Source organism: Dreissena polymorpha, chromosome 7, assembly GCF_020536995.1.
Source record: "Dreissena polymorpha isolate Duluth1 chromosome 7, UMN_Dpol_1.0, whole genome shotgun sequence".
Lineage (NCBI taxonomy): Eukaryota > Metazoa > Mollusca > Bivalvia > Myida > Dreissenidae > Dreissena > Dreissena polymorpha.
In genome coordinates, this window is record NC_068361.1 from 24738833 (window position 1) to 24761131 (window position 22299).

The 22299-nt window shown below is 37.4% G+C and overlaps 1 protein-coding gene across 9 annotated transcripts in view; it reads right to left on the minus strand.

Annotated features, from left to right (window-relative positions):
* The window catches only part of LOC127838701 (anaphase-promoting complex subunit 5-like), a 93520-nt gene that overhangs the window by 68929 nt on the left and 2292 nt on the right, over positions 1–22299 (minus strand). For 7 of the 9 annotated variants that reach the window (XR_008029914.1, XR_008029915.1, XR_008029913.1 and 4 more), the window contains exons 2-14: positions 21904–22032; positions 21483–21650; positions 20657–20739; positions 16897–17006; positions 16154–16370; positions 15230–15296; positions 14316–14417; positions 13421–13620; positions 12909–12990; positions 12576–12668; positions 12207–12274; positions 9565–9678; positions 7420–7543 (exon numbers count right to left, since the gene is read on the minus strand). Coding sequence is in view for 6 of the 9 variants with exons in the window: in XM_052366607.1 (XP_052222567.1) it covers positions 7420–7543; positions 9565–9678; positions 12207–12274; positions 12576–12668; positions 12909–12990; positions 13421–13620; positions 14316–14417; positions 15230–15296; positions 16154–16370; positions 16897–17006; positions 20657–20739; positions 21483–21650; positions 21904–21957 (1482 nt within the window). In the remaining 3 variants the exon portion in view is untranslated. Of the gene's footprint in view, positions 1–7419; positions 7544–9564; positions 9679–12206; positions 12275–12575; positions 12669–12908; positions 12991–13420; positions 13621–14315; positions 14418–15229; positions 15297–16153; positions 16371–16896; positions 17007–20656; positions 20740–21482; positions 21651–21903; positions 22034–22299 lie in introns of all 9 variants that reach the window. The other 2 variants (XM_052366604.1, XM_052366606.1) reach the window with 2 other exon arrangements.

Below are 22299 nucleotides of genomic sequence, written 5' to 3' on the forward strand. Positions count from 1 at the left end.
AGACAGAGCTCTTAATTCATGCGGTCAGATCCTAAAAAGGAATGAATCCTTAGATAGGATAAGATTAACTTTCCTTAGTCGAGGTCTAACCCCGAGAAATAGAAGCCGCAGACACATCTCCCCCCCCCCTTTTTTGGGGAAATGAAGAGTGTCTTTGAGAACCTCGAATGGACTTCTGACTAACACTGCTGAGATAGAACTTCAAAGCCCTGATTGCCCAAAGAAGTTTATCCTCATCTTCATGACTACCAGTTTAAGAAAACTTGGAAACTTGAAGGTAGAAGCCATATAGAGGACTTGATATTACGCAAGGAATCCTGGCTGACACAACAAAGTGAAAACGACAATAGATCCAACTGGAATTGGTCGTATTCAACAGAAAAAGCATGAATTTCACTTCTCCGTATGGTAAAAGCCATAATAAGAAGGAAAACCGTCTTAAAATTATATTGGAACTGTTAATAAGCCTGATGAAAAAGGTTCATAGGGAGCTCATTAAGCATCCCAACATGTTACACAAGTCAAAACCGCTTAAGAAGGTAAAGGAACGAAAAACATAGTGTTGACGTTCCATAGTTTGGATCAGTTCCAAAATAGGTAAGACAGCACAGAGTTGCTATGACTTACACAAAACAAGGTATACGAAAGCATAATCTCTATCCTTTGATGAAGAAAAGAACAAATTTCTTATCATCAAGAAAAAGATGAGAAAAACCTCTATGTATCTAGCAGAGTGATTAAGGTAATAACTATGCTCTCAATTACCCAGTAAAAAAAATGAATTTCCATAGAACCTTTATACAGTTCTGATGGAATTATCCTTGCACAAGTAACAAGGATTGAAACTCTAACAGAAAAACGTTCTTCTGTAGAGATAACTAAAAGTTATTAATGGCCAGACATGAAGTGGCACATGTTTGGATCAGTAAAAATATGTCTCAGTGAGATATGATATTTGACCTGTGAAGAAGTTTCCTGAAAATAATTGTACAGGAGACTTAAAAGGTCGTAGAACCATAATCCCATGGTTCATTAAGTATATTTCATGAAATTATGGCAAAAACTCAGTTATTGCAAAAACTCACCAAGAAGGCAAGATATTCCAGTTTATGTCAATGGACGAATGTATAACAATCGCACACACTGCTGGATCGATTTCTGTGAACTGCATTGTTGACGTTGTTCAGCATACCGGTATACACTGCGATATACGATATCGCATAACGCTAATAACTAGCGTTTGATGGTAAACAACATTCTTTGATATACTATGTACACCATGCAACTCGTCTGCAACTTCACTGCCGCGCATGCGCAATTACATTATTGAACCCAACGGAAAAATAATTCGAAAGAAAGAACTGCAGGACCAAAACGTCCAACAGGGCGTTGAGACGAACTGGTATGAGAAAGACGATAGAGAAAATTTGTTGTTCTTGCAAAGAACGAATAAGTTCCTGATTTCCAGTTACAAGGAGTGATAATATGATCACCTCCGTGTCTGTAAGTAAACCACGACCGATGTGTGATAGTTGAAACCATCACAAAGGAATCGTGAAAATGTGTTGTAAATGAAAAACAGCTAAAAAGAATTTTCGCTTTTCAAGATGTAGATGTGCAGGTGATATTCGTTAGGATACCACATAATTGAGAAAATCAAGATACGTTGTTCTATGTGATCGTCCATAACCTTATCTGCTCACATCTGTATAAGATGTAAGGAAGGTTGTGGTAGAATAAACTATATTCTTGCCAAGATAATCTTCTAGTCTAGACACCACTGAATAGTGGTAAATAATGACAAAAAGATGGAAATCTGTGTCATTAAATAATCCCGAGATTAATATAATTATCTTAAAAATAAAGCTGAAACGGACGTAAGAAAAGACGTCTCAGCAGAAGGACCGGTGACCGGACCGGTAAATACCGACCGGTGACCGGAACCATTTGTCAAGGATGGGTGGGCAAAGAAACCACGGCAAGCCGAACTTTCCCACTCCAAACACACTTGAAAATTGGTAGAATAGGACAGTGTTTAACACTTTATAAGTTTATGACCTATCTACAGAATATAGCCTCTTCTTGAACCAATAACAGGCGCCTTTAAAATCCTGGATAATACAGATCGCGAAGTCATCGATTTGCGAAGTACGGAAATATGATTGATAGTGGTACCTCCGGAATCGGAGGTGTGATGGCAGAAAAAGGTGAAAACCCTAGGGGTAACCTTAAGCGGGTCCACGCTTGCCGGTAGAATGCATGGAAGTCTTAAATTCTGACTTGATTAATCCATTTACTTCAAGACTTCTAACCGGGACGAATTCCGAAAGGAATACGACCAGTTATAGGAAGACGGCCTGTTATGGCCAGAAGTGTAATAGAGGAAACTTTAAGATGAGGTCCCTCCAGATCCTAGGATCTAAGATCTGAGTTCAATAGGTCCTAAGCCATCTACAAGACTGTAGCCGCTATGCGGTCAATCCTATGTATCAGAACTCTTGTTGATTCCAGTAGCTTGAAAATATGCACTGCCGTAGGAGCAATAGAAAAGCAGAAGTCGATACAAATGTCGTCTTGCTAATCCTGCTAGCGTCATTAATGTGTCCCAACTGTTCCGTGACACTGACTGCAAAGTCTGTAGCCGACAGGTAAAGGCGGTTAAAACAATTCATCCTTCGGGTCTCGAACATAAATTAATAGAGGTCAACTAGTAATGTTCGACCTCAATGCTAGTCTCCGAGCCCACTTCAGCCGATCTATCTGCAAGACCAGTAGTCTGCATGTAGCCGGTTGAGATAGAAGTACAAATAACAGATATAGCATAATTTGATAACCGTCGCCAGTAGAACATCAGTATTGAAAAACACAAAAAGTCATGTAGGTTGTTGAATGCATAAAATATAGTATTCAATACAATCATAGCCAGGGGTATACAACTATGTAATGTAGACGATACCCGTGATACTAAAAATTGACCGATGAAAACACAGCGGAATACCGGTAATTGGTAAGTGGTGACCGAACCGGACCGGTCAATGACCGGTAACTGTAGCCCGGTGAACGGACCAGTCATAATATGACCGGTGACGTTACCAGTTAAAGACCGAAAAATGGTGGAATCCATATGGTCTGTTATCAATGTCAAGCACTGCTCGGAAAAGAAGATCATGCCAAAAAATTCCAATCCGATGGCGATGAGACATCACTTATTCTGACCGGTGATCAGTGATCGGTGATATGACCGATGAATGGTGACCGATGTCCGGTGATCGGGACCGGTATAATATAACTGCGTCAGAATGGAAATATCTGGTGCATAAGAATGACCATCCACGAAGTCATCTGATAATGTTAACCGGAAAACAACGGTAGATTATCAGTATTAATAGGCATACGTGTCCTTGTAGTCGTAGTGGAGAAAAGAACAGCTTATCCCGAAGTCTGAATGTTAAACGAACTAGTGTTCGTATACAACTACGGCTCGGTGACTGCAACATGTGTGGATGCCATAAGAAGAACCATCACACGTGGAATGGAGACATGATATTCCTAAAGGAATAAAATGGAGAACGTCGATATGACCAGTAGGTTCATTAACGCCTACGTGAGAAGTGGCGACATCCATATAACTTCGATGCCGAAATATTGTTCGGCTACGCTGGAAATATTGTCTTCTACAATATTGTTTCCGTGAGCATTGACATGATCGCTTACGAGCGTATCAACGCCGAGAAGTGCTCAATGAAGGAGAGGTATGTTCGATAACTATCCAGTGGTGCTCAATGCAGTCCGCTGATGTCTACGTGAAGGTTGACGACGTCCTCGTTTTCTGCGATGTCGAGATCTGGATCGGCCGAGATGTGGATCGGCTGCGATGAGACCGAGATCTTCTAGAATAACGTCTCCGTGAGTGACGACGTGATCGCTTACGAGAGCCGCGACGATGAGAACTGCTCGACGAAGAAGAGCGTGTCCGATGTCTAATCCTTGATGAAGACGATGTATTCAACGAAGAATAGGAGAATAATTCAATGAAGAAGACCGAGTTCTTCTTCTTGACCGGTGACTGGTGTTATCGGTGGCAGGCCTAACTGATGACTGTTGACCGGTGACCGGAGCGGTGATCAATGACCGGACCGGACCGTTGACATGACCGGACCGGTGACATGACCGGTGACCGGACCGGACCGGTGACATGACCGGTGACCGGACCGGTGACCGGACCGGACCGGTGATCAATGACCGGACCGGACCGGTGACCGGACCGGACCGGTGACCGGACCGGAACGGTGACATGACCGGTGACCGGACCGGTGACATGACCGGTGACCGGACCGGTGACATGACCGTTGACCGGACCGGTGATCAATGACCGGACCGGTGACCGGACCGGACCGGTGACATGACCGGACCGGACCGGTGACATGACCGGACCGGACCGGTGACCGGACCGGACCGGTGATCAATGACCGGACCGGACCGGTGACATGACCGTCGACCGGACCGGCCGGTCAGACGTCGATCAATGGTCCGTGATCAACGTCCCCGGTGACGTACCGGTCATATCATGACCAGTGTTGTCACCGGATAATGACCGTATGGCGGATGCCAAATGGTCCGGCATTGGTCGATGTCCTTGACCAATGCCATCGGGCAAAGACCGGCTGACGGGTGTCGCCATATGGTCTGATGTTGACCGACTGTCTAAGAGACTTAGCATAGTACGGTCGCGATCGTGCCCGATACCCGGTGACTGATACTGCAACTATCATCCATGATCTGCGAAGTCACCGGGTATTTATCCACTCTTGTTTCTGCGACCATCATGTAGTCGAATATATGAAAAACAAGAGCAAAGCATATTCAACCATAAACTGGTCACAGACCAGATTATCATACGGCACATAAAATCATTATTTGACCATAATGAAAATTATAATAATACTGCCGTAGATCATAAATTAAACAAAAGTTTAATTCAAAACAGATGAAAAATAAAATGACGATCAATTAGATTGTCATACGGAACGTTAAAATCATTATTGCACACAATGGCAAATGATAAACAATCTGTCAATAGAAGAACACGCTTTGCACGATCTCGTAACACATTAGAAGAACATGCTTTGCACGTTCTAGCAATGTATTAGAAGAGCACGTTTTGCACGTGGTCGTTCGCGCCTGAAAACACCCAGCATGGTAGAAATAAACCATTGTTCGATAAAAACAAGCATGGCTTACCTTTTACAAATGAAACAAAATCCATTAAATCCACACAAATTAATCCGAATGAGAAATAAAAAGATAAATAACACAATTTATCTATTCAAAACCCCAATCAACCAAGTGAAAAACAATATTTTAATTCAGAGCCGTAAAAGACACGTATACACCTGGTTGATCCGGAAAGAATATTGAGGGTTGGTTACCGATTTTTGGCTAGGTTGCATTGCACTATGTTTAACCTGGCCTGTATTACGGTATTGAGGTGGCGGATTCCCAGTTAAAATTCCGGATGAGTTATTTCCCCTTGGAAAGTATAAGCATACGATAACAGGTCAGTATTTATGACATTAAAATGACTTTTAAATGTACGATAAATCGTGCAAAAACTTGTGAGTTTTAATGCAACTCTTTGGAACTATGTTATTGCCCATTTACACAGATGTTATCATTCTACGCACTTTACAAATGTAAACAATTGTACATATTTTTTACTGAGTGACGTTAGGCATTGCTTTGACGTATTTGTGTATGTTGGTTTCTTAACATAAAAAAACATATCAATTTTATAATAATTAATTAAGACTGATATAAGATATCATGGTATGAGATGGTTTTCTTTAATGCAGTTAATGCAATGTAACCGTCGTGCAAGAGATTGTTTAGTATACTGTAACCTCAATGATGAACGCTTGGAATGATCATGACATGAATGAGACGCTTTCAAAACAATAGTCCGTTCTGAGCCCAACACAGAGGTGAATGTAATGTGACCGTCGTGCAAGAGATTCAGCTATCCTGCCAAGCATACATAAGATGCGTATTGTAAACGTTATATAAGCAATCTTCGTAGTTTCACAAATTTAAACGACAACAACAGAACTCTCCAAATTATTCAATCGTTTCGCATTGCAACGCTTTATACTTTTTAGGTTTTAAATCGTCAAAAGATGCATATAATGGCTATATTATACCATGGCAAATGTTCAGTTATACTGTTTTCTCACAAATATCATAACTAAACCGAAAATTTGCGAATCTGAAACAACTTTTTTCAATTTTGTCAATTTACCAAACTGTGAAAAGATCCCTTTAAAAACGTAACTAGTCAGATAGCAATAGATTTCTACTTGTAACAAACGGAGGAATAACACGATTATTTTTCTTCTTTTAAATTTTCTCTTATTACAGAACATATAAAATATAATGCATAGCGCATCATACATGTAAATACATATGAATACATTTTAAGAAATGAATTCACTTTTTTTTGTAAACACCGGCGTTAGCCACTCTCTTACACTGCGGTTCATTGCATTCACCGCATGTATGGTGAGGAACGAACGACAACTCTGCTAGGAGAATGGGCGTTAGCAGCACTAAACTGGACGCGTGTAACATATTTCTCCAATTTGTCAAGGAAATTGAAGAACTCACTTCCGCGTGTGTTTTGCTCGCAGAACTGCCTTACGTCGTTGATGCATGTGGTCACACGTTGATTAGATATCATGTTCATTCATGTGTTGTCGGCCTCGTCGTCGGCTTATGACGACATTATAAAATTAACATGCTACGCGCAGACGACAAAGGTGTAATTATCGGCTTTGACGCACAACACGCAGACGACATAGGTGTGAAATTATGCTCAGTGTTTTGAAGTTTTGACTTCGGATTAAAGATTGATAATAAGGTGCGAATTATAGTGTTGGGACCGACATAATCACTTCGAATTAACGATTAATTTGGTTTAACAAAGTTCGGATTAACAATGAAATTTTAGATTGAACAAAGAAGAACCACATTCGGGACCTGAAAAATACTTTGAAATAACGGTGACTTCGGATTATCGGTGTTCGAAATAACAGTGTTGAAGTGTATATGTACAGTTAATGGAAATTTTCAAAAATTTCAATGGGGCCATAACTCTGTGAAAAATCATCCGACCAGAACCCGCTGATAATATGCACATCTCCTCTTGGTAGTGAAGCTTCCAATAGTTTCATTGAATTCTGGTCATTAGTTGCTGAGAAATAGCCCGGACAAAAATTGTGCATGGACAGACAGACAGGCAGACGCACACACGGACAGACGAAGCGGCGACTATAATATGCTCCCCCCAAAATAAAATTTGGGGGAGCATAATAAACGATTTTGCAGCATTTTAATCTCTGTTTCATACAGTGAAGAAGTTCAAACCATTTGTGCATGGATCCTGGCGAGGTTACACATGGCTATACAGACGGACTCCCCGTTATAGTAGACCGAATGCTCTGTGGTATCCAGGTGCAGAATCATCTGGCTCAACATTGAGGTGCACTCACTGGAATGGGAAACGAAGTGATATTACACACAATACTGAAGTACCTTACAAGTGAAAACAATTGAGTCTTGTTTTGAGAAAACTGGTCATAATGCATGTGCGTAAAGTGTCATCGCAGATTTGTTGCAGTCAGCACAGGCTAATCAGGGACGACACTTTCCGCCTAAATTGGATTTTTGCTAAGAGACTTCATTTAAACGAAAAATGTCATAAAAGCGGAAAGTGTCGTCCCTGATTAGCCTGTGCGGACTTCACAAGCTAATCTGGGACGACACTTTACGCACATGCATTATGCCCAGTTTTCTCAGAACAAGGCTCAATTACAGGGTTCGACATTAACTTTTTTTACAGCAAGACCGTCGGACCAGCTCCTCTTAAAATGTACTAGCCCGAACCTGATGTCTACTAGACCATATATGACATAGCAAATGAACACAATTTTGTCATGTAACTGTTTAATCAGGATTTATCAGTTAATTATCAGTGAACACCAGATTTTTTTATGCATAGAGTAAAACAATAAAATAACCCTTTTTTTGCTTTTCTTCGTCAAATTCAAGCCATCGGAACTGAGTCAATTTTCCATCTAGGATAAAATTGACGTTTTCGTGTTTCTTCATATTTACGTTTTGTGTCAGTTTAGTGTCGGACTCTTTTTTATTAACTGATTTGTCGGACAAAAATCCGAACTTGAACAAAGCCATTCATTAAATTACATTATCTTGTCTGCTACGCAAAAATGCTTACATTGACAATACTGATTTTCGATAGAAGTCGTAAAATCATGCTCTACAGTTTTACGACACTGCAGAAAATCATTAATATTCATGACAACTTGACCAATTGAAACAAGCAATTTCTGCAGGAAGCTCTCCTTTGCGTCTAAAAATAGCGATGAATCATGTGAATGCTCCGCGTTTATTTAAATATACTAGTTTTGTTTTAATGTAAATACAAGAGTTATTTTACACATTAAAAGTACAGGTTTTCACAGCAGTTATTTATAGTTTTATGAATCAGTATAGATTTTTTTTTAATTTATATACAACCAGTCGGACAAGCTAGCCCGCAGTTTTACTAGCCCGACCACCGATCTTACTAGACAATGTCTGTCGGACGTGCCTTAGTGTCGAACCCTGAATTAATCAAAATTACACTCACTGCACTGTGAAATGATGAAACTGGAGTAAAACAGTTTTGACAGTAGTGCAAACAATACTGGAGTAACTTATCAGTAAAACCTCTGATAATTAAACAGACTGCATTACCTTGACATTGCGCTTGATAGGTAAATATGTATACAAGTAGTTCTTGAGTAGTTATAATATAAAGTTTTTTCCTATTTTTAGGTAACATTGGCATCAACTTTGGCCTCTTACATCGTATTTTCAGAACTTTTCAAGAAAACATAGGATTCATTTTTGCAAATGGACAGAAGGCTGACTGATCCACTCACATTCAAGAATAAATGGACTTAATGAGTTTTCATTTGATCACATGCCATACCCTGTTTCCCATGAAATATAACCATTACAAATATTTTTATCTTACCCATGTGTAATATACTTTTTAAGCGTTTTCAATGGCTTAGTTTTCATTCGATTGACCAACACCATTTTGTTATTTTGCTGAAATGATGTTTCGACTTCAAATGTCGTCACCAAATGTAAACAACATTCCGGATTTATCATTTTGTTTGCGTAAATATTTATTTAATTTGCTCATTTAAAAGCATGTGATAAAAAAGATCTGACACTCGTTGTTATTTAATACCACATTTTATTAAACTCGTCCAGGAAATGTGTTAGGAAGCTCGCCAAATGCTCGCTTACTAACAAAATTCCTGAACTCGTTTTTTAAAATATGGTATGATATGACAACTCATGCCAGATCCTATATATCTGGTGTAAAAAGAGGAAAAACTTGTTTCAGAAAAAAAGAAGCATTAAGTTATTAAAAGGAAATTGTATCAAAGGAAATTGCTTTAAAAGATTTTAAGATAGAGAGAAAGTAATCCTTACCGTTTCCCGTACATATGCCACAGTGCTGCCTTGTTGGCAAAGCTGGTGCACATGAAGCCAGACTGAGAGTGCTGACAGTTCAACATGTCACTCTTCTGGAGGTACTCAAACACCCTGAAACCAGTCAGAATAGTACTAGGCTATACCAGTGAATGATATGAAACCAGTCAGAATAGTACTAGGATATACCAGTGAATGATATGAAACCAGTCAGAATAGTACTAGGATATACCAGTGAATGATATGAAACCAGTCAGAATAGTACTAGGATATACCAGTGAATGATATGAAACCAGTCAGAATAGTACTAGGATATACCAGTGAATAATATGAAACCAGTCAGAATAGTACTAGGATATACCAGTGAATAATATGAAACCAGTCAGAATAGTACTAGGCTATAACAGTGAATGATATGAAACCAGTCAGAATAGTACTAGGCTATACCAGTGAATGATATGAAACCAGTCAGAATAGTACTAGGATATACCAGTGAATAATATGAAACCAGTCAGAATAGTACTAGGCCTTACCAGTGAATGATATGAAACAAGTCAGAATAGTACTAGGCTATACCAGTGAATGATATGAAACCAGTCAGAATAGTACTAGGATATACCAGTGAATAATATGAAACCAGTCAGAATAGTACTAGGCTATACCAGTGAATGATAGGAAACCAGTCAGAATAGTACTAGGCTATACCAGTGAATGATATGAAACCAGTCAGAATAGTACTAGGATATACCAGTGAACAAGAGTTCCGCGGTCGGAGATGACCGCATTGAAGCCGGATTTTTTATTTAAATGACAGGAAAGTACCTTTCGTGTTTTTGTCAATGCAATACTTAAATTACTGAAATATTGTTCAAAGGTCAAAATGAAATGTAAGTACTTTTCAAGGCATGAGCAAACCTTGTGTTATGTTTTGAATGACATTGAAATGAGCAGTGGTGATCTTCTAGTACTGGCCAACCTTTATGTCAAGTTTGAAGACTCTAGGTACAAGCATACCAAAGTTATAACATGGAATAAGAACTTTAACATTTTTACCTACCAAAGTAATAAGAACTTTAACATTTTTACATTCAAGGTCACAGTGACCTTGACCTTAGAATGAATGACCTTGAAATGACCAGTGGTCATCTAAGTGTGCTTGCAAACCTTCATGTCAAGTTTGAAGACTCTATGTCCAAGCATACCAAAGTTATAACAATTTTAACATTTTAACATTTAAGGTCACAGTGACCTTGACCTTCAAATGAATGACATTGAAATGACCAGTGGTCATCTTCTAGTACTGGCCAATCTTTATTTCAAGTTTGAAGACTCTAGGTACAAGCATACCAAAGTTATAACATGAAATAAGAACTTTAACATTTTTACATTCAAGGTCACAGTGACCTTGACCTTCAAATGAATGACCTTGAAATGTCCAGTGGTTACTTACTATTTCTGGCCAACCTTCATGTCAAGTTTCAAGACTCTAGGTCCAAGCATACCAAAGTTATAACAACTTTAACATTTTTACATTCAAGGTCACAGTGACCTTGACCTTCAAATGAATGACCTTGAAATGTCCAGTGGTTACTTACTAGTTCTGGCCAACCTTCATGTCAAGTTTCAAGACTCTAGGTCCAAGCATACCAAAGTTATAACAACTTTAACATTTTTATATTGAAGGTCACAGTGACCTTCACCTTCAAATGAATGACCTTGAAATGACCAGTGGTCATCTGTTAATCCTGGCCAACCTTCATGTCAAGTTTGAAGACTCTAGGTCCAAGCATACCAAAGTTATACCATGAAATAAGAACTTTAACATTTTTACATTCAAGGTCACAGTGACCTTGACCTTCAAATGAATGACCTTGAAATGACCAGTGGTTACTAACTAGTTATGGCCAACCTTCATGTCAAGTTTCAAGACTCTAGGTCCAAGCATACCAAAGTTATAACAACTTTAACATTTTTTATATTGAAGGTCACAGTGACCTTGACCTTCAAATGAATGACCTTGAAATGACCAGTGGTCATCTGTTAATCCTGGCCAACCTTCATGTCAAGTTTGAAGACTCTAGGTCCAAGCATACCAAAGTTATACCATGAAATAAGAACTTTAACATTTTCGAGCACGCCGCCACTCCGCCCGCCCGCCCGCCCCCCCCGCCCGCCCGCCCCCCCGCCCGCCCGACAACATCAATCTATAAGCCGAGATTTTTTCGAAAAAAATCCGGCTAATAATATGAAACCAGTCTGAATAGTACTAGGCTATACCAGTGAATGATATGAAACAAGTCAGAATGTTACTAAGATATACGAGTCTATGAAACCAGTCAGAATTTGTTGCACATTACTCACTCAATACAGCAAATCACAGCAAATCCAGTAAGACTAAAACAAACAATAACTTTCAATACTATGAAACACCATACAATCTCATGCATATTAACCAGTTGTTATTTGCCAAAAATAATGGATAAAATTGGAAAAAAATGCAAAATGAATTTTTTTTTACAATAAATAATATCTGGGTTCTATTTGTTTGATTTCTAAGAATTATTTTTTTTATAAATTTATTTCACCCGTTATCTGGTAAGAATTCATTTTAACGTTAATACCACTAACAACTAGACACTCACTGGCAGGGTTTAGCAGCAGAGAAAGCATTGTGTCGTGCACAGGCCTGGACCCCTATTGACATCAGGTTCTGAAAATAATAAATGGATATTAATGGTGGGCACCTAGAATTTCAGAAACTTTATTAGTACAGGAAGTATTGAAAGAAAAGGGGTGGGCAAATGTGGTAAAAATGTCAGAGTCAAATCAAAGATTATGCAAAAGATGTTTATAGTCCTAGAGCTTAAAATAGTATTTGGTTTCATTGTGGTTTATTTGTCACTTAATTCTTATAAACATCTTTGTCTATTTTTACCATTATCCACTGATACATTTTTATTTTTACAGTGCAACTTTACTGGTAATCCAGATATAAGTGTTTCATCACTTACAGGCAACATGAGTTCAGAGCTCTTTGCCACAGCTCTCTCCAGAAGGTTCTCTGTCTGTGCGGTTCCCTGCTCACTGAGACGATGCAGCCAGCCCTGAAACAGAAAGGGAACAAGTCCAAAGCTCAAAACAGAAAGAGAACCAGTCCAAATTTTAAAACAGAAAAGGAACCAGTCAAAATCTTCAAGCAGAAAAGTAACCATAAAACATAAAGGGAAACAATCCTAATCTTTTAAGAAAATGAGAATCTTGCCCCTGACACAAAAAAGGACCCAAACCAAATCTTAAAACAGAAAAGGAACAAGTCACATACACAAAACAGAAAGAATGCTTACTAGAGCATGCTGCAGACAGACATTGTCATTTGCATCCTGTGCCATCCCAATGGCCTCCTGTAAGGGGGCTAGTGCCTCTTCCCTGCAAAAAACATTTAAAAAGTGTTTGTTTTTTACATACAATTTATACTAAGTAACCTCCTCATGTAAAAAAATAACCCAAGCTTGTTAATGATACTTAAATAAGTCTTTCAATAATAGATATACCATCTCCAGCTTGGATTTTCATGTTCAGCAAATGATGTTTCTTAGTTAAATTTGAATTTAGTCCATTAACATTGCAGTTTACATGTAAGGTAAAAGTTTAATTATGTACTTATCAATCATTATGATTGGTAATGATATAACACTGCCATAAACGTCATTTAGAAAGACAGAATATGATGAAGTAAAAACAAAACATCTAATTTCCTGATTCATATTAACATTAACCACATAAAACTTGTGAAAGTAAATTTTCAAAATCAAAAGCTTTTCAAATTCATATTAACTTTGAAAATTACTTTTCTTACTTGTGACCAAATCTATAATGTAACGCAGCCAAGTTCAAAGCAGCGTAGCGTCTGTGAACCTCGCCCTCTTTTTGACCTTTGACCTGAACTTGACCTTTGTTCAAGGTAAAGATCGTCTTGCGGTCAAAGTAGTGGAAAAGATTGTGAACTGCCGTGCAGTATTCCTTAACTCGAAGACTGTTCAGGTAACTGAGGAAGTGCTGAAAACGATGGAAATTTTGAAATAATGAATCTAAGGCATCATAAATCAAGTATTTAATGACAAACACGTGACAGTATGGTGGATATATTGTCCGCCAGGAGACCAGTACTAAGCGTACATGCTTGCCAGTGACAGACAACTGCCCTACTTGGATCAAAGAAAGGGGAGGAATGACCTTATGAAGGATTTCATGACCAATACCCACACAAATTATGCTTCAGGCCTGGATTAAGATCCCAGCGAGTTTTGGGAAAAGTACAAGTACCAGCCCAATTGGGAAAAATTAGTGCAAAAAACTAAAATGGTGAAAATTGGCGTTGTGAAATCTTCAGATTGGGTTATTGGTGTAGTTTATTGTTGCTAACAAATTCTTTTACATTGATAACTAAGTGCTGTCGAGTTGTCAATTTTTTTGTGTGGAAACCTTCAATTGTTGTTTTATTTTGGACAGCAATTGGGAAAATTATAGGTTTTTCACCATTGGGAAAGTGCCGATTTCTGGTACTTAAGGGTAAAAGGGAAAAATCGCTGGACTCCACCATCAGGGTTTCTATTCCTGCACTCTACAAACTGAAATAGCCAGCCCTTTTCTAATTATGTGAATTTAAATCTTATTTGAAAAAGTGTTTATGAAAGAGTGAGACATGCTTTAAACAATGATCATTTAACTTAAATAATAAAGTGTGCTCTTACCGCTTCAGCGAGTTCAGGATTGGCTTCCAGCATTTCAAGGATTTTCTCCTGCAGATCAGCAGGGGGTAAGGCTTCTTTAGGATTGTGTTGTAATAGAAACACCTGTGTTGTAATAAAAACACCTGTGTTGTAATAGAAACACCTGTGTTTTAACAAAATACCTGTGTTGTAATAGAAACACCTGTGTTGTAATAGAAATACCTGTGTTGTTATATAAATACCTGTGTTGTAATAAAAAAAAACTGTGTTGTAATAGAAACAAATGTGTTGTAATAGAAACACCTGTTGTAAAAGAAATTCCTGTGTTGTAATACAAACACCTGTGGTGAAATAAAAAGACTTTGTTGTAGTAGAAACATCTCTGTTGTAATAGAAACATGTGTGTTGTAACAGAAATACCTCTGTTGTTACAGAAACACCTGTGCTAAAAAAAGAAACACCTGTGTTGTAAAAGAAATACCTCTGTTGTAACAGAAACACCTGTGTTGTAATAGAAACACCTGTGTTGAAATATAAATACCTGTATTGGAATATAAATGCCTGTATTGTAAAAGAAACACCTGTGTTTTTATAGAAACACCTGTGTTGTAAAAGAAACACATGTGATGTAATATTAACACCTGTGTTGAAACAAAAATACCTTTGTTGTAACAAAAACACATGTGCTGTAATAGAAACACTTGTATTGTAATAGAAACACATGTGTTGTAAAAGAAAAACATGTGATGTAACAAAACAATACATGTGTTGTAATAGAAACACCTGTGTTGTAATAGAAACACCTATGTTGTGATAGAAACACCCTTGTTATATGTAATAAAAAGTGAAATAACAAAAGGCAGCAATGTTCTTGATAAAGAATTGATTGTTCATTCAAAACCCTTTTAAATCAATAACAATTTAAGGTGTAATACCTGCTGTTGTATGAAGTACTCTGCCTGGCGTTGTGAATTAACACCTCTCACTTCTTCACCTAGTTTTCTAAAAAAGAAATGAACCTATTTAATATCGCATTTATTCTCACATTACCATAAAATTTAAAATAGAAGTCCATTTCTTCTTGACTTACAAGCATTAAATCCTTAAATTTTTAAATTTAATGTTTTCAAATTGTGAACATTTCTGAATATAAATATTATGAAATAAAACCTGTTTCTTCATAAACCTTAAGAAATATCATAGGCACAAATAAAAAAAGATTTAATGCAAACAACATGAATATTGTATCTCATACTGAATGCTTGATGATTGCATGAAGTTCTTAATAGTTAATAGCGAAATTCTTAGCTATATATCTAAATTATGTTCACAATTTAGTCAAATATTTTACAAACATTTCATACACCTGTCGAATGAGCTATGAACTGGCCCCTATTTCACAATGACCAATAGTTCTAACTCTAATTCTACAATAATCAGGCTGAGAGAATGGCCCCTATTTATTGCATACCTATAATTTTTCTTTTACTATAATGCTTCACAAACCATGCGCTCACCCTTGTTTAAAAATAACAAAGATTTTTTTTACTTTAACTCGAAAATAACCAAGGACTGGCCCTTATTTACCATAAACACAGAATTTCCTAGAACTCAAACAATTCACCTACTGGTCAGATGCAAATGGAAAAGGGTTCCATCACTAGCCCCTATTTAACACTAACCAAGAATTCTCCATATCTTAAAACTCTACAATTACCAGGGAAAGGCCCTTATTTGACACAAAACAAGAAACTTCTGCATCCCACTTTCCAGTCTGATGCAAATTGACAGACTGTCCAGTGATAGGCCCCTATTTAACCCTAACCAAGAATTCCCCCACAACCAAACATTCCACAGACCTGTCGGCAGCTAGCTGAAAGGGGTCAAGTGATCGCCCCCTGCTGAACCTTATGCCCGACAGGCTCATGGCAGAGTCTGTGAGGGATCCTGCAAGACTCTGACCCTCGTCCTGTTCCACGCCTGCCACATAGTATCGCTCAAACTTCCTGTACAAGTCAGTGACTTGGGTGAACGAGAGCTTCTCAAAGGCAAGCACCATCCGACGAATAAACAAACCTGTGAAAAACAACAGGTAACATACATTCTTCATGTCTATACATTTGTTTCTGTTACCATGGAAATCATTTAAATTGTTAATGTTATCTGACTCAAGTACCATTTATGATTAATTTTCAATACAATGACACACAAACACACAACATATATAGTTTGATTAAATGATACATTGAACATCATTTGTTATTCCAATTTATAAAGAGATGTTTATTACAATGTTTGTCCACCATTACACAGTTTTTACAAACCCCTCTACCCTGTATCTCTCAACCAAATTGATAAAGAGGATACATCTAAACTACCACATTGTGTACAGGGATAAAAAATGGACTGCATTCTAAAATTACCTTATTAAGGCAGATAAAATAAACAACCCTAATAGATTCAAGGAAAATGGTATACATTAGACTTTGGTTCAGAAGGAAACTAATGTATCTTACATTAAACTGACAAGAGTTTTAAAAGTAAGCATTAAAAGGCTTTACCCAAGTTTGAGTAAAATGTTTTCAGTAATAAACAAAACTACCGAGCACACTAGTTCTCTCCACACCGCTGTTGTTCTGGAAATAATCTCTCATCACATTCTGCACGTAGTCTTTCATTGCTCCCACACCCTCCCCTACAAATTCCTGTAATCTGTAAAAACAATACGTGGCCAAATACTGTCCAGGCATTGAGAGAAAATTGGGCTTAAAACAATTTCGTAACTCGGCCGAACACTTTTGATGAATAGGGATTAAACATTTGCCAAGCATGCAGTCTGCAATGGCTGATGCTAATTGTTTAAAAGCCCATGAACACAAAAAATCAACAAATATTGAATGTTTCGAAATCGGCTAACGAAGATATAATTGGCAACAAGAGCTGTGTTTGTGAAACACAATGCCCCTATATGGCTGTAATCAATGCCTGCTTTGAAGCCATATATTTGACCTTTGACCTTGAAAGATGACCTTGACCTTTCACCACTCAAAATGTGCAGCTCCATGAGATACACATGCATGCCAAATATCAAGTTGCTATCTTCAACAAGAGGTTGCCAAGCAATATGGTCCCCTACCGTTGAAACTCCACCATTGTCAGTAATTTATTTTTTATTTGCTGCCATAGCAACCAGATTTTTTGACGTAGGCACAAAATGAAATGACGTGCATAATCTCCATATTGCCATCTGTCCATGTTTCAAGTTTCATGAAAAAATATTAAGAACTTTTAAAGTTATCGCAGGATCCAGAAAAGTGTGACGGACTGACTGACTGACTGACTGACAGACAGACTGACAGACAGACGGAATGCAAACCATAAGGTAGGGGACAATAATGCAAAAGTTATGACTAAGGTTTAAGTTTTGGGACAGAATGACAGACAGACAGGCCAAGAACAATATACCCCGATCATTTGATCCGGGGGCATAAAAATGTTTTTTCTAACCTACCATAATGGCAAACTGCATTAACATAAACGTTTCAGATTTAACAAGGGCTATTTGTAAAACATGCATGCCCCCCATATGGGCTGTCAATTGTAGTGGCAGCCATTGTGTGAATACGTTTTTGGCACTGTGACCTTGACCTTTGACCTAGTGACCTGAAAATCAATAGGGGTCATCTGCGAGTCATGATCAATGTACCTATGAAGTTTCATGATCCTAGGCGTAAGCTTTCTTGAGTTATCATCCGGAAACCATTTTACTGGGTCAAGTCACCGTGACCTTTGACCTAGTGACCTGAAAGTCTATAGGGGTCATCTGCGAGTCATGATCAATGTACCTATGAAGTTTCATGATCCTAGGCATATGCTTTCTTGAGTTATCATCCAGAAACCATTTTACAATTTCTGGTCACCGTGACCTTGGACCTAGTGACCTGAAAATCAATAGGGGTCATCTGCGAGTCATGATCAATGTACCTATGAAGTTTCATGATCCTAGGCATAACCGCTCTTGAGTAATCATCCGGAAACCATTTTACAATTTCGGGTCACCGTGACCTTGACCTTTGACCTAGTGACCTGAAAATCAATAGGGGTCATCTGCGAGCCATGATCAATGTACCTATGAAGTTTCATGATCCTAGGCATAAGCGTTCTTGAGTTATCATCTGGAAACCATTTTACTATTTCGAGTCACCATGACCTTGACCTTTGACCTAGTGACCTGAAAATCGATAGGGGTCATCTGCGAGTCATGATCAATGTACCTATGAAGTTTCATGATCCTAGGCATAAGCGTTCTTGAGTTATCATCCGGAAACCATTTTACTATTTTGGGTCACCGTGACCTTGACCTTTGACCTAGTGACCTAAAAATCAATAGGGGTCATCTGCGAGCCATGATCAATGTACCTATGAAGTTTCATGATCCTAGGCATAAGCGTTCTTGAGTTATCATCTGGAAACCATTTTACTATTTCGAGTCACCATGACCTTGACCTTTGACCTAGTGACCTGAAAATCAATAGGGGTCATCTGCGAGTCATGATCAATGTACCTATGAAGTTTCATGATCCTAGGCATAAGCGTTCTTGAGTTATCATCCGGAAACCATTTTACTATTTCGGGTCACCGTGACCTTGACCTTTGGCCTATTGATCTCAAAATCAATAGGGGTCATCTGCGAGTCATGATCAATGTACCTATGAAGTTTCATGATCCTATAGGCCTAAGCATTCTTGAGTTATCATCCGGAAACCATCTTGTGGACGGACGGACATACGGACGGACCGACATGTGCAAAACAATATACCCTCTCTTCTTCGAAGAGGGGCATAATAAAATATTTGACTACTTTTGGTGCTGAAATATAAAGTAATCAATATTTTGGGTGTATATGCATTTAATTTGTACATGTACATCATTGTATCAGCATATAACATATTAAATTTACTACTTTGAATTGTAACTTATTTCAGAGTTAGCGTGAACGCCGACAAAAATTTCCTTGAAATAGGTATAGCTATAGATAGCAGTTAAGCTCATCTAACGTTTTATGACATTTTAAGATTTTATACTCAGTCATGATATTCACAAGCAGGTTAAACTGACTAAAAAACTGATTCTAACAAGTTTTTCTATACTTTTATTATTGAAAAAAGTGTTCGATTTCAATCGTTTTCTAACTAAGTAAAGAGTTTGATATGATTTCACAATTTGTGTTTTAATATAAACCTTTTTTTGGTTATAAGTGTTTTATCACAGATAATAACATTTCTCCATTACGGAAGAAAACATAACTTTATAAATATCCTAAGGCATTCAAAAATAGCGATATTCAGTCAACCATGGTCTAAAAACAGCTTATGATATCGGTCAACCGTGTTGATCTATTTATAGTAGAGAACTTGGCCATGAAATAGAAAATACATCGCGAAATTAGGTGACATAACGATATACACACTATAATTAACGCAAGTAGATTGGTCATTTTATATATAAAATATATACAATTCACTACACATCCACAATTTGCATTCCTGGGTTTACCACGTGACGATGATGATCAATCTATTTCCGTTATTTATTGTTAACCCTTTCAGTGCGGGAACCGAATTTTAAAGGCCTTTGCAAACAGTTTGGATCCAGATGAGACGACACAGAACGTGGCGTCTCATCTGGATCCAAACTGTTTGCTATTCTGATAGTATTCTTTGAAAAAAAATCGAAGAAAATTATAATTTTAGAAATTCAGCAAAAGACATTTTAGCAGACGACAAATTTCCCAGCATGCAAAGGGTTACCTGGTAGTTACCTGATACCTGTACCCAGTAACATTTATTACTGAATACTTGTATACTGAAAATATGAAAACTTTACAACTTTTTTCAAGTAATGTAATATATGTACCAGTCGTGATATTTTAATCAATATAAACTAATAATTGTAAAAAAAAACACGGTATTTCAGAGCTTTTCTTTTTTTCGTCAATCACGGTTGACGGTCCGACTGGACAGTTGGAGTCTGTGTCATTTACATTCATCTTTCCACACATTATCTAATTCTGATGACAAATAGAATTTTATTTAAAGATTATTATCTACAGCACAAAAAAGTACAAAGTATCCTATTATCACCAATATAGCAAACTCTGATTCATAGATAGATTTTCATGATCTTTTAACAGCCACAGTACTGAAATCATAGCTGAAACAAGACACATTTAATATGGTTAGAAGCATGTGTCAATTTATACTATAAATGAATCCGAATGATAGCATACATGAAAGCAAGGGAAGTCTGGTCAAATACATTTGCATGGTTAGTAAAAAGCATGCAATGAGTTATTCACTTACTTTTTCAAGAACAGGACATAGAGCTCAGTTTTCATCTTGTCTCTGATTTTTATGCACAGCTCTTTGAGAGTTAGATCTGAGGACTAAACAAATCAACAATGCTAAAAGTAGCTATGGTAACAGTCAAGTGCATTGTCTCATGTCTCACTGATTTTATTAGTCTAAAACTCCCAAGCTCAGGCCTTTTTCTGGCCATTTTGGTGTAAAAAGCGAAAAATCCACTGATTTGGAAAGAGCTAATTGAATTTAACTCTTCATAATTATTCGAATTATAATAACAAAATCATGTTAATTTTAGTTATATACTTTCGTAGATGTAATTGAAAAAAGACACTTGTAACAAAAAATCTAATTGGGATACAGTGACAAAATTCTAATTACCACACTGATTATAAGGACATACTCATCAAAACCAATATGGGTTGTTTTCACCATTTTAAATAACATAACAATCGCCAATCTCAATATTCACAATTTTCATAAATTCATAGGAAACATGAAACTTAATGACAAAGTATGAAATATTATAGCGAGCATGGTTTCAATTTAAAATCAACTTAATCAATCTTTAACTCAATCTTTTACTTAATTCCCTATTTCATGGTCTATTACATCCATGAAAGATTCTTTAGGTAAAGAAAAGGGCCATTATCATAATAAAATAATCATTAGACACTTATTTGAATAATTTTAATTTTGTTTTTAATTAGGATTTTTTTTCAAATTGCAATTTATTGTCACCATTTTCCATTTGGAATGAGTCTGATTAACGGACTCATAGATAGGACAGGAAAAGGCTAAAAAACTATTATGCTACAAAAAGTACCTGTAAAAGCTGTAAAATGGTGACCATGAAGTCTCGTTTTTCTCTTTCTGAGAATTTCACCTCAGTATCGCTATCATTATCTGAGAACACAGACTGTGTGGTGACCGGTTTTCGCAGCATGCAGTACTCATGTATCAAAACAATGAGCGATATCTTGTGGGGGCTAACCTACAAATGTACCAAGTCATTTTAAACAACGATAAATGACATAGTTATGGTCGGACACACTTTCCGTTTGAAACGCATTAAAAGACCCTGTGACATAGTTTTTGACCCGGCATGACCCATATTTAAATGTATCTATAAATTTATCTATAAACACACCACCCCCAGGATCTGAAAAATATTCATGGGAAATGCAAGGTTTTCAAGGAACTTTAACTTTAATTATATCTGAAAGAACAGAAAGAAAGACTTGTACCTGTTCCTCCTTTGAAGATTTCCCCTGCCCCAGCCCTGGCAGCAACTGATCCATAGTTGTAGGGACTGCCACTTACTGGACACAGCACTTAGTTGTAGGGACTGCCACTTACTGGACCCAGCACTTCATCTGTTATCAAAACATACATTTTTGTTTGACGTAAAGACAAGGCAATTTTTGTATGTATTAATTTTTATTTTGCTGCATGATTTACCAGTGTAATTTTATTTTGTGGAAACCTTCCATTGGGAATTTTTAGCTCCCATTTGGGAAAAATATATACTTTTTTCCATTGGGAATGGTCCGATTACTGGACCCGATTTTGAATGAAAAAAACCCACTGTATACCCGGTACGCACATTAAAGCGTGACTTTTTGAATTTTTTCAAAGTTTGG